General features: G+C 30.6%; 2 protein-coding genes across 3 annotated transcripts; one reads left to right on the plus strand and one right to left on the minus strand.

Annotated features, from left to right (window-relative positions):
• Window positions 1-531: 531 nt before the first annotated feature.
• LOC134829353 (N-acetylgalactosamine kinase) lies at window positions 532-2,764 on the minus strand. Of its 2 annotated transcripts, none has more exons than XM_063842400.1 (4): window positions 2,419-2,764; window positions 1,279-2,127; window positions 776-1,219; window positions 532-721 (listed from the first exon to the last, which is right to left on the minus strand). In XM_063842400.1, the coding sequence occupies exons 2-4, from the start codon at window positions 2,073-2,075 to the stop codon at window positions 541-543; spliced, it is 1,422 nt and encodes a 473-aa protein (XP_063698470.1). In that variant the 5' UTR covers window positions 2,076-2,127; window positions 2,419-2,764; the 3' UTR covers window positions 532-540. The 2 variants fall into 2 exon arrangements, with proteins under 2 accessions (XP_063698470.1, XP_063698471.1); XM_063842401.1 differs by having other exon boundaries at window positions 2,643-2,726.
• Window positions 2,765-3,366: 602 nt separating this feature from the next.
• LOC134828890 (nose resistant to fluoxetine protein 6-like) lies at window positions 3,367-14,567 on the plus strand. Its single transcript, XM_063841880.1, has 9 exons — window positions 3,367-3,493; window positions 6,330-6,356; window positions 6,410-6,720; window positions 12,462-12,593; window positions 12,652-12,955; window positions 13,012-13,575; window positions 13,639-13,819; window positions 13,881-14,367; window positions 14,427-14,567. Exons 1-9 carry the CDS (start codon window positions 3,367-3,369, stop codon window positions 14,565-14,567), a joined length of 2,274 nt encoding a protein of 757 aa, XP_063697950.1.
• Window positions 14,568-14,779: the final 212 nt, after the last annotated feature.

Here is a 14,779-nt window from a genome sequence, read left to right on the forward strand (position 1 = left end):
TTTTGCATCATTGAATCGGACATGAAACGAAACATATAACAGAACAAAACCAGCGCCCCAAATGAATTTATTAAAAATTAATTTGACTCACTCTCGACAAATAGAAGTCGTTGCTGAAATCTTTGCGTGAGTTTTGTTGTGAGACTGTTCTTCATTATTTAGATTTTTTTAAAAACTGAAACGGCTTCAAATGGAAATTTTTCATAGTAAAATTTCACAAACTTGCTAATTTAAAGATGCCAAAGGATTTTAAAAACAAATATTAGAACAAAAAAAAAATTACTTACTCCAATTATTACATATTATTAATCATGTAGATAAACGGACAGACACCAACATTCTTACATTATCTCATTTTTCTTCCGTAATGCCCTTTAATCACAAATCCCAGTTCAAATTTGAAATCATTTTGCACAATCACTACAGAACACATACAATATACGATGTACGAAACATAACCTCAATTCTTTATCAGTGCTATAAAAATCCATTCAAAATTTAGTCGAACAAAAATCCGTTAATTTTCTCCCATAACTTTTATTAAAGCATCAAAATTTCTGCTCCTCGTTGCGGACTCGTCATAAAAAGTACATTTTCTAATTCCTCTTCTTTCAACTTTCCATTTTCTAATAATTTTTTGAAATATTTCTCCTTAGCTGCAGTCATAAATTTCTCACATTTGGCGATCGAATCACATAAAGCAACAACACATCCACCAAAACTGAAAGAAAATTGACGTAATTAAACGTTTTTCATTAGATATGAAATTTCTTACCCTGCTCCTGTTAGTCGAATACCAGATTCAGTAGAACGCCCGATAGTGACCAGTTCATTAAGATTCGAGTTGGAACATTCGTACAAATCATCTAAACTATCATGAGACTCATTCATTAACTTGGCAAGAATTTCAATTGAAGATCCATTAACTGCTGCTTCACGGAATTTTTCTACTCGTTGTGCTTCTTGGAGGACATGCAAGGCACGTTGACGCAGTTTAAAGTCTTGTAAGTGTTGTGTATTGTGTGAAAGGAGATTTTTATGGAAATCTTCTTCAGTTATTTCAAAAATTGAGAGTAGTTCATTGACATTGTAGGATTTTTCAGTGAGAAATTTTTCGGCATATTGAATCATTTCGTTCAACGAACATTTAAGAAGTGCTTGTAAATCTGCGAAACGAGTAATTTCTCGCCATGACAAGTTAAGTTTTTTTGCGATTAATCTAATTTTAAGTAAAAATCATGACAAAATCTTTGCGAAAAAGAATTTTTTAAAACTTACCGACATCCTAATCGACATTCGACGACTCTTTGGTTAAAATGATGCGACGCTGCTTTGTTAGCTTCCGATAAGCTATTGGCGATGACAAATATCGCATTGGCCGGTAATTCCACGGGTGTCGCTTTCAATGGATTCCATTCAATATACTGAGCTGTTCCTTGTTTCGCCAAAAATGCAATTGCTTGATCCATTCCGCCTCCTTGAGTGCCAATATATCGTTCACATTTAGCAGCAATTGTCGCCAAAGTTTGTTTCTTCAAAGGGACTTTATGCAAAAATGCTGTACCAAGAACTGCTGCCGATACAAGAGCACTTGAACTTGACAATCCAGCTGATGGAGGGACATTTCCACTAATTACAACCATGAAACCTGTTTGACTCATCAAATTTTCTTCCTCTTTCAGATGTTCTAAAATTCCCTTGACTCCACACAAGAAATAGCTGTACCAGTTTGGAGCTCCATTCTCAGGTAAGTCAATCACAAAATCACTTAAACTCGTCTTGAACGAATGATATTTCGGATTTGTGTTCTTCAAATGCAAAATATTGTCATTTGATGGACAAACAGCTAGTAAAATGCTTTGTTGAATAGCCATCGGAAAAACTGGATATCCACAGTAATCGATATGCTCTCCAATGAGATTCACTCTGCCAGGAACTCGAACGACAAAAGTTGGTTCCGTTAAATATTCTGCCTTGAAAGTTTCCTTAAGTTCTTTGATGCGACGAAAGTCTGAATCATCGTTCAAGGTAGAAAGTTCACGTTTTGGCACATAGATATCGCTTTCGTCTGTCATCTTTCTCTCTTTTCTTTTCTTCTTCGGTATTTGTTTGATACGACAATTTTTTCTGAAATTAAAGAAAAAATAATTAAAACTTTTAATTTGTGTAAAACTTATACAAAAAATATTGAAAAATTGTTCCTTAAAAGTTAAAAATCTTTAAAATTTATTTTAAATTTAAAATCTTAACATTTTAAACCGTTAAAAGCCCGTTATCAAAAACGCCGGAAAAATTTTGTCTCTCATGAACTTTCTCTCTTCAAACAGAAATTCTCTCTGTTGTTATTTTAATATTATATTACAAAAACCAAAACAAACAATTTTATGCAAAAATTTTTGATGAATCGTCAAAGCAAACCTGAATGACAAGAACCGCTTCCTGCTAAATTCACTCGTCAACTAAATTTTTGTCTCACTTTTTACTATTTTAACTCATGTTTGTTTAAATACACAGCTTTTCAATCATTGTTTTCATTAAAAATTTTTAATTTTTTTTTCTGATAACAACTGTGTAAAGATAATATTTGGGTCAAAAACTTCCTAAGAGTCGCATCTCTTATCAACGTTCAACCAATCACTTACATTTTCGAGTCGCAATACTGCACTTTGTGGATTTTTTATTTAATTAATGAACAATGCAATTGCCAAATGAAAAGATTCACTCTGATGGATACTGATAGTTGAAGAGAAGAATGTGAACTGGAGAAGGTTACACGAAAGTTTCTGTATGCGGTGCGCTACTCGTCTTTCGTTTCCCTATTGTAGTGTTGAGAGGGTGACGTGTATGATATGTTCGTCGTTGGTGATCGGCTCTCGTCATGTACCTACTGACATACCGAAGTAAGTATAGAGTAAAGTGATAAACTGAGTAGAAAACAACAAAAAATGTTCTTACGAATAAAATGTTTCTTTTTATATTAAAAACAAGCCAGTAAAACGTTTAATGTCATATTAGTTGTGTAAATAAGACTTTGAAAATTTAACGACTGATAAAATTTTATCAAAAGCAAATTTTTGAACGTTTGATATCGAAGTAAATGAACAATGTTTTTAGATACGGAAGCGTTATATGGATGCTTGTTTTCAAATATTAGAATTGACTTCTTCAAATTATTTCTTAAGTTATTATTTCTTTTATTTTCTTTCAAGCTTTTAGTGAAGGTCACATGGATTCTTAAATGTAAACTTGTATGATGATTCAATAGGATTTGATGATCCAAAGCCAACCAAAAATAGTAGGATATTCTTACGGACAAGAAAAGTCAACCAATAGTCTCTTCGAGGTAAAGTAAAGGTAAAGGTAAAGATGCCACGAACAATGCGCCTTTACAACAATCTTTTTGGAGGATGCAACATCTTTGATGGTACTCCTGATGTGTTCAAGAAGCAATGGACCGACAGTATTTGGCGCACGGATACGAGAGCTTCGTGGCGTACACTTGAAATTACTATTTTACCTTCTATGTCTATCTTGTCTGATATTTATGTTCTTCAATCTCCTCAATGTTCTCTTGTATTTTTTGTAAAGAAAGAAATCCCTTGTCAGAGGTATCTGAAACATCATGTGCACAGTCTACTACTACAAGCATTTGAAATGGATTGGTATCATGAAACTTTTTGATGAATTGAGGTTTTTCAAATTAAATTACTTTAGATTTTGGGATCTACTTAAAATTCATGTAAATTCATGACTCCATTGCCCAGTATCCTTGACACGTGTAATCTTAATGGAAATGACAAACATTAAAATATTTGAAACTAAATTGATTATTGGTAACTGCAGCTCTATTTTGATTCACTGATTTTCTTGAATTACAAAAAGTACAAAATTAAGAATTAGTGATATGCTGAAACAAACTGAATTTTTGAGTATCAAACATAGAGTTAGATATAATTACTCAAGATACTCAAAAGCAGCATTCGTTCTAAAATTTTTGATTTTTATTTTTGAAAATCGCAGAATTGAACAAAATTCTACCGTCAATTTCAAAGCAACTTCAAAAACCGAAAAAAACTTAAATTTTTAATCAATTTTCAATACCCAATTATCATTAATTCAACATCCGCTTGGCGTTGCAATGCATGTTCTAGCAGCCACTTTTGTGCAGCCGTTTTTTTTGCACACATTTAATAACCAACAAAACAAATATAATAATTAGTTCTTACTCACATAAAAACTGCATGCGTGTTGCTCATAATCATAAACAAAAAGCAAAATTCGTTGATTAATGGACCAAAGTCAATACAAACGATAAATTACTCCAGAAACTTGTAATTTTAAGAAGATTCATTTGCAGTTTTATGTAATGTTTGTTTTTTCCTTCAAAAAAAAAGCTGCTGTTGTTGCTGCCGCCATTAATTATATGAACTTTCAAAACTCATTGATGTTTGTTGAACATTCATAAATTTGGCGAAAATTATTAGGTGTCCCCTCTTTTTATGCAAGATGTAAATTATTTACATTTTAAGCTCATGAAAAAAAGAATGCGAACGTCTTTCATCACTTTTTGAGCGCCACGAGGAAACTCTTTGGCTAAAAATTGACCGAAAAAACTAACTTTGCATCAATGATTGATTGCAAAATTGGCAAGTTTTGAACGAGTGGGCACTTCATTACCTGTCTCAAATATGTTAACGAAGTGGCTCACATCACACAATTGATAACACCAAATTTCCTTGCATGTTAAACAAATTGCATTATAATTACAAAAACCAACAATCATTTTTGAGCCTGTCTTGTTTGTCGTTTTTTTTTCGCATGTTCACGAAGAAGGGCGTCTCGTCATATTTTTTCAATTTATATTGGCAGACGCAAACGAGATTCTTATTTGTCCTTGTTAAAGCATCCATCATGATGCACATGTAACACTTTTTATAATGTGTTTGCTTTAAAAATTATTATGATATGCAACTTACAACAATTTTAAACAAACATCAAATTATCGTTTATTCCTTGCTCGTAAATACTTGCTAGTTTGTTGCCTTGTTTAAATACAAACACAGAAAAAAAATAATGAAACAAAGTGGAGATAAAAAAAAAGTTCGATAATCAAGTGCGCTATACAATTTTTTTTTTCGGCAACATGTCGTTGCGTGCAGCTTCATAATTTATCTTGTTTTAGCTAAAAATTATGATTTTCATATCAGTGATGAAAATCAGCGATGGTGAAGATTTTAGGAACAATTAAAAAAAAATGATAAAATATTTTGCTCAAATTTTTGATGAAAAGTTAACCGATTCAAATACATCAAAATTCATATTGAGCAAAAAAAAATTATAAAAAATTAATTAATTAAAAAAAAAAATAAAAATTTAAATGAGTTAAATCTCAAACAGATTTTTATTTTCTATTTTAAGATTTTTTTTAATTTTGAATATAAATTGATTGAAAATTAAAAGTAATTCTTCTGGCTTTTTAAATTTTTGTAAAAAGATCTAGAAATCGAAAAATTTAAAAATTTAATTTTTTTTTTAAATTTTTTGATTTAAGAAATTATTTTTCAAATTTTAATCGAAAATTAATTTGTAAAATAATTACTTTGACCTAAAAATTTATTGAAAAAAACTAAAATCTTCAAAGTTTTCGTTTTCTAGATCTTTTAACAAAAATTTATTTCCTCATAAAATTCTATTTTATTAAAATTTCATGCAAAAAAGTTCGTTAACTCACCTCTTTCCCATGCGAATCTGCATAAAATTCCCGTTCCTCCGCCAATTATTGTTACATTGTTTATTTTTTAGTGATTTTCCTTTATTTACAATACATTTACATACACTTGAATGTACAGCTTAAATGTGATGAGAGCTCCCAGCAATACACAAAAAAGTTCATTCTTGATCAAATTGTCAGCAGAAAAAAATTGTTAAATTATTCGCGTGCATTGAAAATTGATTGAATTTTTTTTCTCGCTTTAACGTGTAACATGTTGTTAGTTATGATTAACAAAAATATTCCGAGCATGTAGCGACAGCTGCAGTTATAATTGGTTTTATGCAAAAATATGGCAAGCGCCATCCAAGGAATTCAGAGGTCTTTTGAGATTTTAGAGATTCTTATAAGAATTTTCATGTTTCTTCATTGAGAGGGATTTTTAACGTGAAAAAGCTACGCAACCAGTTTTGGATTTAAAATTTTTTTGAATGAAAAAACCGTTAAAATAACATTGAAGTAGGCGTTGATCGTGGTAGCTTTCAAAAAATTCCCATTCAAAAAAATATTTTTTTGGAAAAAATGATTAACATTAATAACATTCACCATTTTGATTCAGAAATTGCCGGAGCTGGAGACAAATTAGGTGAGTTTTCTTCAATTTTCTTAATTTTTTCTACAATTTCTTTGAATTTTTAGTAATTGTCGACTTCAATGCTTCTTGGTGTGGTCCTTGCAAAGTCATTGCTCCCCATTTTGAACGTTTAGCTCACGAATATTCCGACACTGCACTTTTTCTGAAGGTCGATGTCGATGAATGCGAAGAAGTTGCTTTAAGTCAAGGCGTCTCAGCGTTGCCCACTTTTGTCTTTTTCAAGAACCAGCAAGTTATTGATCGCGTTCAAGGTAGTCAGCCCATTTTACTCGAAGGCAAGATCAGGAGTCACGTAAGTGTCCAAAATGTAGAAGCCTCAAATCCTGAGTCAAATCGCGAAGAGAGTTCAAGTTCGGTCAGTTCTTCCGCTAGCTTACAAGAAAAACGCTGCATTTGATGTAATTTGCTGTAAAACTGTCACGGTGGTCCTTATTCCCGTAAAAAATCCTTCTGGTTGTCAATAAAAATAATGTAATAAAAAAAAATGTTGGTTTCTCATTCAATCAAACGCCCATGCACGAGGATTAATTGTGGCACGTTGATTACCTCGCACGACGAACGGACGAAAGATTTACGACATAAGATGAGTAAAGATAAACATCAAAACCGGTCTACAGAATGACAATAAAATTTATTTTTTTCTACTTACAGGAAAAGGATTTGAATTCAATCGATGGCGATCAGATGCGGAGGGTTCGGTACGATCAAATATTTGCTCAACAGATGAAAATTTGGCAAGATCCACTTGAAACGACATTAATTCTGTGCTTGAAACGCACATTTAACACCATATAATTAGCAAAACATGTGTTGCTAGAAGTCGGCGTTTCTTTTTCAAACAAAAGACGTTTGGCCCGAAAATAAACAAGGAACTGTATCATAGACAAACATCTCTAGAAATAACACTATCAGATGTCGACAATCCTTTTTTTGTGTCTTCTTAATAATTAATTCTTTCTCTCTTTTCTTTTATTTTACCGAAAAAATTTTATCTTTTTTCACTTGAAATTCTCTCAAGAGCTCTCGACATGTCGAAGAAGACAAGAAAAAAGGGACAGCAGAAGCTGTGTTTGTCTTGTACGAACATCTCTACCGATTTTGTTGTTTTTGAATATTGGATTTGATTTGAAAGACAAACAGTGCAAGACAGCCGAGGAGGCTTGGGGCTGTTGAAAAGAATTACAACCGAAATTCAATTAAGAACAAGATCGTATTTGCCTTGAAAATTATGTGATGATGATGGTATTGCCACGTCGCGTCGTCGTTTGGGAAAGCAATCTAAATAAATCATGTGTCTTATTAACCATAATAAGATGCTTCAACATCCTTCATCGTCCAAAGTTTAATACATACGGTTGTGTGCTGAACGGAAAGTAGCTTATGGCAATAAGAGTTGTTTCTCGTTCTCGTCAAAAAGTCGTAAATTTGCCGGGAACGATAGATGCACGGACATTGTAATGAAACGAGGGTTGGCGAGTGAGTGAGTTCTAAAAAAAGTTTTTTTTAGTAATTTGAATTTTAAGAAGGTTAAACAAGCAACAAAAAACTATATTTAGCGGAGGTAAGTTTTGTTATAGAATTTACAAAAATTTATTTGTTTTTCAGGAAAAATTTGAAATTGAAGACGTTTACATATATTAGGAACGAAAGTGGGCCTAGAAAGCTTCCTTGCATGATTCCTTTGGTGACCGGCAGTTTTATGCTTTTTTGACCTCTTTTCTGCACAAATTGGAGTCGATTACTCAGGTAACTTACCATCTGATTTGAAGCGTAAAATAAGAAATGAAGCTTTAAAAACAGTAAGAACATAAAAAAGTAAGGTCAATAGTTATTATACGGTCTTTAGATTAAAATTTTGTTACATAAATACTTTAAAGTGGCTATAGATTTAATATTGTAAAGAACAAGGTAGAAATGAGATATGCACGAGAGAACTATGAATAATTTCACTATTCCTTAATTCGACACAAGAGCAAAACCGAGCCTTATAAATGAAATATCACAATTTAAATAGTAAAGTATATCAAAAACATTTTTTGACATAATGATTTTGCATTCTCCAGACAATATCTGTGTAGATTTGACCCGTACCCGCTTTAATTCGTACTTTGATACATTTTTTTAGAGGAATCCCAATGCAAAATAAGGACCAAAGATGATTAAATCAAGAGCTTTAGATATTTGACAATGATATAGAAATAGAATACTTTAAGAAAATAAGTGACAAATTTTTTAATATGAAATTTTCTTCCAATTGGCTTCATAAATCAACATAAAAATGCCCTTGCTGTTTCAATATTTCTCTATTATACAAAAAAAAATTTCTTCGTTCTGATTTCGCGAATTCCATCGAACAGCCCTTGACTCCATTTTTTTCTCAAATAAATAAATTCAGTGAAATATGTGTTTATGGCATGTAACGTAATACAAATATTAGCTAGAGGATGCACCAAAAAAATCAATAAACAAATGCAACATTATTTATTATTCATAAATATCTCTGTCCCGTCTGCTTCTCACAAAAAAATCAATTCCTTGAAACAAACTCTGGACGTTTGTGGGAACCTTGCAGCAAAACTCCAACACATTTTTAATTACAAGCAAACAGCTTCTAATCAGACAAAAATCATTTATCATCTCATCTGGTTAACCGTCGACTAACTTATTCGTCGATCGTTTGTTTTTTTTTCGTCTTCCTAATTATTATTTATTTTCTTTTCGAGCCACGATACGATGATGACGCGTCAATAGTTCCAACATGCACAATCACTCGCTTCTGATGCAAGCACGGCGCGCAACAACTGACATCCATTAGAACAAACACCTATTATAGGCATTAAAATATCTTGTCAGACGCGCATGTAGCATCATTAATCAAACAATATTTACAGATCATTTTACACCACGCCACTATTGCCACCTCGAATATTATTATTGTAAACCAGTAATGATCTGATGTCGGATTATTGCCGGTTTTTAAGCTCTTTTTTATATTTTTTTGAAAGAAAAAAAAACAAGATGTTCGAATCTATGCAATGGTGAATAGTGTAAGCAGTGGTAACGACACAATAATTCACCTGCCGCTAATAAATGTGAACATTTTGGTATAAAAAGATATAAAATAAAACCAAAAGTGTGGAGAAGCGTTTTTTAATAACAATATTTTTGGGTTGAATCAATTTATTTGTTCTTTTGATATCATCTTTTTGTTACCTGTTAATGGAATTTCTTTACAAAAGAACGTTTTTACTGATCAATTTGATGTCTATCCGTTCACTTATTGAAGCTGTAGCTCAAAATCACATTTTTAGAAATTTTCTAAAAAGAAAATTTCCTTAAAAGCTTTTTTTAACTTTTCAAGGTCATTGAAGGTCATTTAAATTTTTCATAAGCTCAAGTTATTCTAAAACACGCTCTCATCATTTCCTTTCCTTCGACTGTTTTTTTTCTCAAAAGACACACATTTTGTGCCTCATGTCATTTATCTATCGCCGGTCTTTCTTTGGTACATTAAAGCGTGGAAGATTTATTTCGTCTCGAATTTTGTTATTCAAATAAATCATTAAGAAAAGGCTTAAAACCGTTTTTTTTTCTTTCATATTTTGTTGTTTTTTTTTCTTCCATTCAACTCATCCCAACTCAAAACCCATCAAGCCAGCTAATGATCGAAAATTCCGCATAAAAACGCCAAACAAATCAATTGTTTTATGTCTCATTCCCGCTTGTTCGGACAAATTCCTGTCGTGTCTGATATTTACTTGTAATTACAAAATTTTATTGCTCTCGTTAATCATTTAACATTTCAACGTACGTATAAAATATCAATGCAATCAAAGTATTTTGTACTCGGTCAGTGAGCGGCTGGTTGTCATCAGGACGATGTTAACAAGATATTTTTTTACAACTGGACATAAATTCAACAGAGTTACAAGAGTTTCGTTGATACAATTATTTCGATTAATGTCTTTCTCTATATCGTTGTGGTTTGGTTTGATCAAAGGGTTTTGTAATAAAATAATTTTAAATTATTTTTATTTCACGTTTTTAAATGAATGTAACTCTATACTTTTTTTTATTTATTTATTTTATTTTATTTTATTTTTTCTTTTTTTGAGCAAAAAAAATCTGAAAAAAGTTTTTGAATATTTTTTTAATGAACAATTAATTAATAATTTTTTTAAAATTTATTTTAAATTTTAATTTATTTTAAATTATTAAATAAAATTTTATTTCTTATAAAATTTGAAAATTTAAAAAAAAAATCTCAAGATTACAAAGGGGATAAAATGTTAAAATTTTTTAAATTTTCACTTCTTCAGTTTGAGATTTTACAAAACAAACTGAAGTACAACGAATCTGTTCACTCAATGGGAGTTTCATATATTTTTTTCTGCATTAAGATTAATTTTATTAATACCCATAAATTTAACTAAAGGTTTCTATTAAAAAATAATACAATTCTTTTCGTCGCATGAATTTTTAACAAAAACCAAATATGTATTTTTGGGGGCCAACAATTATGAATCTATAAATTAAATTCGATAAATTGTTTATAAAAACCTGTTTCATTCACAAAAATATCTTCTATCAATATAATTTTTTTTTTTTGTAATAAAAGAGTTTTTGAGAAGTTCATCGAATGCATGGAAAATTACAAAAAAAAGTTTTTGACGTTCTAACAGATTGATCTATATGAGTAAAATATCTCTTAATTCAAAATTATGAGGAACTAAAAGAATTAAAACTTTTCTTCACTAACACAAAAATCAAACTAAAATCAAGATCAAATATTAATATTTCATATAAAATCTCAAGTAAAGTACAATATGTCAAATGTGATTCACTGTTTGAGGGTCAGTAAGTTTGGTGTTGGTGACCATATAAATGCTAGATATAGGGAGGTAATACGAGCTTACGTTGAATTAGTTAACACAAGAAACAATGTGTCAATGAAGAAACTATAAAAATAACAATATACGTGAAGTTCACGTGCGTAACACGTTTTATTTCCTATAAATTTTTATAAACTTGAAAAAATACAATTTTTCAGCAAATTGTATCTGTTTCACACGAGATGAATTTAGTCTTATTTTGGAAATCGTTAGTTTATCACCTGAATGTATTTTTGGGGAAAAAATGAAAACGTTAATTTGTGTTGCAATTTTAACCGTTTTTTGTGGAAATTATATTAAATGTGTAGAAATTGGATGTAAGTTTAAAGGAATTTCATAGAGATTATTAAGAAAATTTAAAAAATTTATTTATAGTTGAAAATTATCATTTAATACCACCGTTACACAAACATGACAATTATTTGGAATGTATGAACGAATTTAAGGATAAAGCTGTATATTGTGTGGCTAAGACTTATATTAAGCCTGATAAAGGTTCGGAAGTTTGGAGGCATATTGAGGTAAGAAAATATTTAAGAATTTAATTGTCTGCGAAAAAAGTTTTAATGAAATTTTTAAAAAATAAGTGAAAATTTTTTAAATAAAATATAATTAATTAAATTAAATTAAACCAAACATGAAAAAAATTTTAAAAAAATATTTTTAAAAAAATATTTTAAAAAAAATGAAGAACCAATTGGGAGGCATTAAAATTGTTATTAAGTGAAATGAACTGATAGCAGATTCAAAGAGCTTAAAATAAAATATATTTTTTTTTATATTTTTTGGAGTCACTTTTAATTTTTTTTCGCATTATAAGCATTAAATTATCTACTTTGAAAATTTTTGAAAGAAAAAAATTAGAAAAATACGAATGTTTTATCTTTGGTCGGTCATAACCTTTGAAAATAGAGACAATTTGAAAAATTCACATAAATTAAAAAAATCGCAACTTTTAAAAATTAATGGTTACTCTTATGTTAAATTTAGCGCTCAATAAAATATTTATGATAATAATCACTGCCAAATTTCATAATGAACTTTTTATTAGAGTTATTGACAAAAAATTACGAAATTCGTTCCATAAGTTGAATTTGCAGTAATTAAATTAATACAAAGGTTAACTAAATAATGTGTCAAATGAGAAATTAAAAAATTATTGCAAAATATCAAAATAATAATTATTTTTTTTTTTATTTTTCAGAAATTTTCATCCAATACGAGAAAATTTTTCAGACATGATACCGTAACTCGTGGAGTATGTTTAAACACTTGTCAACAAAAATTCAACAATAGTTCTGAATTTTCGATGAAAAAATTTGAAGTAGATAAAGAGGTAAGTTTCAAGATTTTTTACTTAAAAAAATCTATATAATTTTTTATGAAAAATTTAGCTCTATTACCCTGGAATCGAAATGGATAAAAACACTAAGCATCACAGAGATCTTTACAAAAATACCGTTAACCAATGTGTTAACAAGGAACTGTCAAACGAGTATGGCTTAGAATCCTTCTCAGAGATAGAATTTTGTTCCACAGAAGAAACCGAAAAATTCACCATTGATTTTCTCGATTTGTTTGCCATCGTCGTTGTATCACTCCTTGTCGTAATGTTGGTAATTGGCACCTGGTATGACGTTCAATTGCAAAGTCAAAACCCAGAAAACCAGGATCATTATTACAAATATCCATTCAACGGTCAGTTAACTATGAAAATTAAGTTCAACTTCATAAAACTCGAAATTATTTTACAGCATCTCGCGTTTTATTGGCTTTCTCAATCCCTCGTAACTGGAAGCAACTGGTCAACCAACCGGAATCAAATAACAACAATAACCGTCCACCCGTTGATGATTTTACCTTCTTTGAGTCTTTCAAAGTTATTGTCATGTTGGGAAATACTGTCGTTCATCTCTATGCAGTTTTAAGTCTCCTTCCTTCGGTTAATCACGAAGTCATGGAAATCAATTCGCGTTCCTTGCTTTATAGAATATTCTCGGGCGCTTCATTTACAAATCAAATCTATTTGGCAATTGCTGGGTTTTTGTTGACTTTAGCTCCGGCGAAACAAATTAAACAAGGAAAAGTTTTGACAATGGATGATTTTTGGGATGCCCTGAAGAAAAGATATTTGAGACTGACACCTTTGCATGCATTTGCGATTCTTTTGGAAGCTACCTTGGTTAGTAAAATGTATTATGGACCAGGATGGACTCAGTTAGCGGGACAAGAAAGAGCTTATTGCAGAACTAATTGGTGGACTAATTTGTTGTATATCAATAATTTTGTTGGAGCAGGAGAGCCTTGTATTTTACCAAGTAAGTCCTTTATAAAAAAAAATTTACTAAAATTCTAAAAATAATTTTTAACCAAATTTTCAGCTTGGTACTTGGCAACTGATATGCAACTATTTATCTTCAGATTTGTATTTTTGGCGATTATTTCTCGAATGCCAAGTCGTAAAACAATTTTGTTCTTTGTAGCGTCGATTGTTTCAATGATCATTCCTGGATATATTATCTGGGTCCATAACCTCGATGGAGTCTATGTTGGAAATGTTGAGTAAGTTACTTATTTATTTTTAATTCCATTAATTTTTAACTTTTTTTAAATTAATTTACAGGGCAGCTCGTTACTTCTACAGACACGAAACCTCATACAAACACTTCCATATTCCATTCTACGCCAGTATGGGCAGCTACGTCTTTGGCATCTTAACAGCTTTCATATATCGCGAAATCAAAGACCAAAATATCGACATCAAACAATACAAATTATTCACATTTTTATGGAAAGCCACAGTTCCCTTAATTCTTTTCGGATCATTTGGAGCTCCTTATCTCTTCTCAACGTTCAATTTTGAGAAACCCGCTTTGTGGATCAGTGCTTATGGAGCCTTCCATCGAAGTATGTGGGGCTTATTGCTCGGTGTGATAATTTTAGGTTATACAACTGGAGGCTTGGGAGGACAATGGAAGGCGTTCTTTAATGCAAGTTTGTTCAGACCTCTTGGAAAAATTAATTTTGGATTTTATTTGACACACATGACAATGATGAAATTCATTTTGGGCGACCAGATATCTCCTCAGTATTTGAGCAAAGGAAAATTTGTAAGTTTTAAATCTAATTTTTTTTAATTGAAAATTTTAAAATATTTTTAAATTGATAGGTTTGGTTGACACTGAGCATAACATTCTTGTCTTACATTTCTGGAGCAATAGCTCATCTTTTAGTGGAATTACCAGCAGCAAATTTACAAAAAGAATGGCAATCGAGACCAAACAAAGTAGAAAATAAGAAAACAAACTAGAATAATAGATAAATTTTGTGGTTATAGTGCAATAATAGTGAATTTTACATACAAAATTAATTATTTTTTTAACCTTTTAAACTTTTTTTTAGGAAGCTTCGGTACAACCAATTTTATAGGTCTGAAATTTGGCTAACTATCAAGAGCGATGAAAATTAGCTACTTTCCTTTGAATGCAAGATTCTCAGAACAATATAAGGGCCTTCAAGTGT

The sequence above is a fragment of the Culicoides brevitarsis genome, chromosome 2 (assembly GCF_036172545.1).
Source record: "Culicoides brevitarsis isolate CSIRO-B50_1 chromosome 2, AGI_CSIRO_Cbre_v1, whole genome shotgun sequence".
In the NCBI taxonomy this organism is placed as follows: domain Eukaryota; kingdom Metazoa; phylum Arthropoda; class Insecta; order Diptera; family Ceratopogonidae; genus Culicoides; species Culicoides brevitarsis.

What these genes read in the sequence shown, in the direction of transcription:
- LOC134829353 (XM_063842400.1), bottom strand. Translation starts at nt 2,075, where the DNA reads ATGACAGACGAAAGCGATATCTATGTGCCAAAACGTGAACTTTCTACC. An exon ending in GAATGTCGATTAGGATGTCG is followed by an intron (nt 1,220 to 1,278) that starts GTAAGTTTTAAA and finishes ACTTAAAATTAG; the next exon opens with ATTAATCGCAAAAAAACTTA. An exon ending in ATTCGACTAACAGGAGCAGG is followed by an intron (nt 722 to 775) that starts GTAAGAAATTTC and finishes ATTTTCTTTCAG; the next exon opens with TTTTGGTGGATGTGTTGTTG.
- LOC134828890 (XM_063841880.1), top strand. Translation starts at nt 3,367, where the DNA reads ATGCCACGAACAATGCGCCTTTACAACAATCTTTTTGGAGGATGCAAC. An exon ending in GCGAAGAGAGTTCAAGTTCG is followed by an intron (nt 6,721 to 12,461) that starts GTCAGTTCTTCC and finishes TTTATTTTTCAG; the next exon opens with AAATTTTCATCCAATACGAG. An exon ending in AATTTGAAGTAGATAAAGAG is followed by an intron (nt 12,594 to 12,651) that starts GTAAGTTTCAAG and finishes TGAAAAATTTAG; the next exon opens with CTCTATTACCCTGGAATCGA.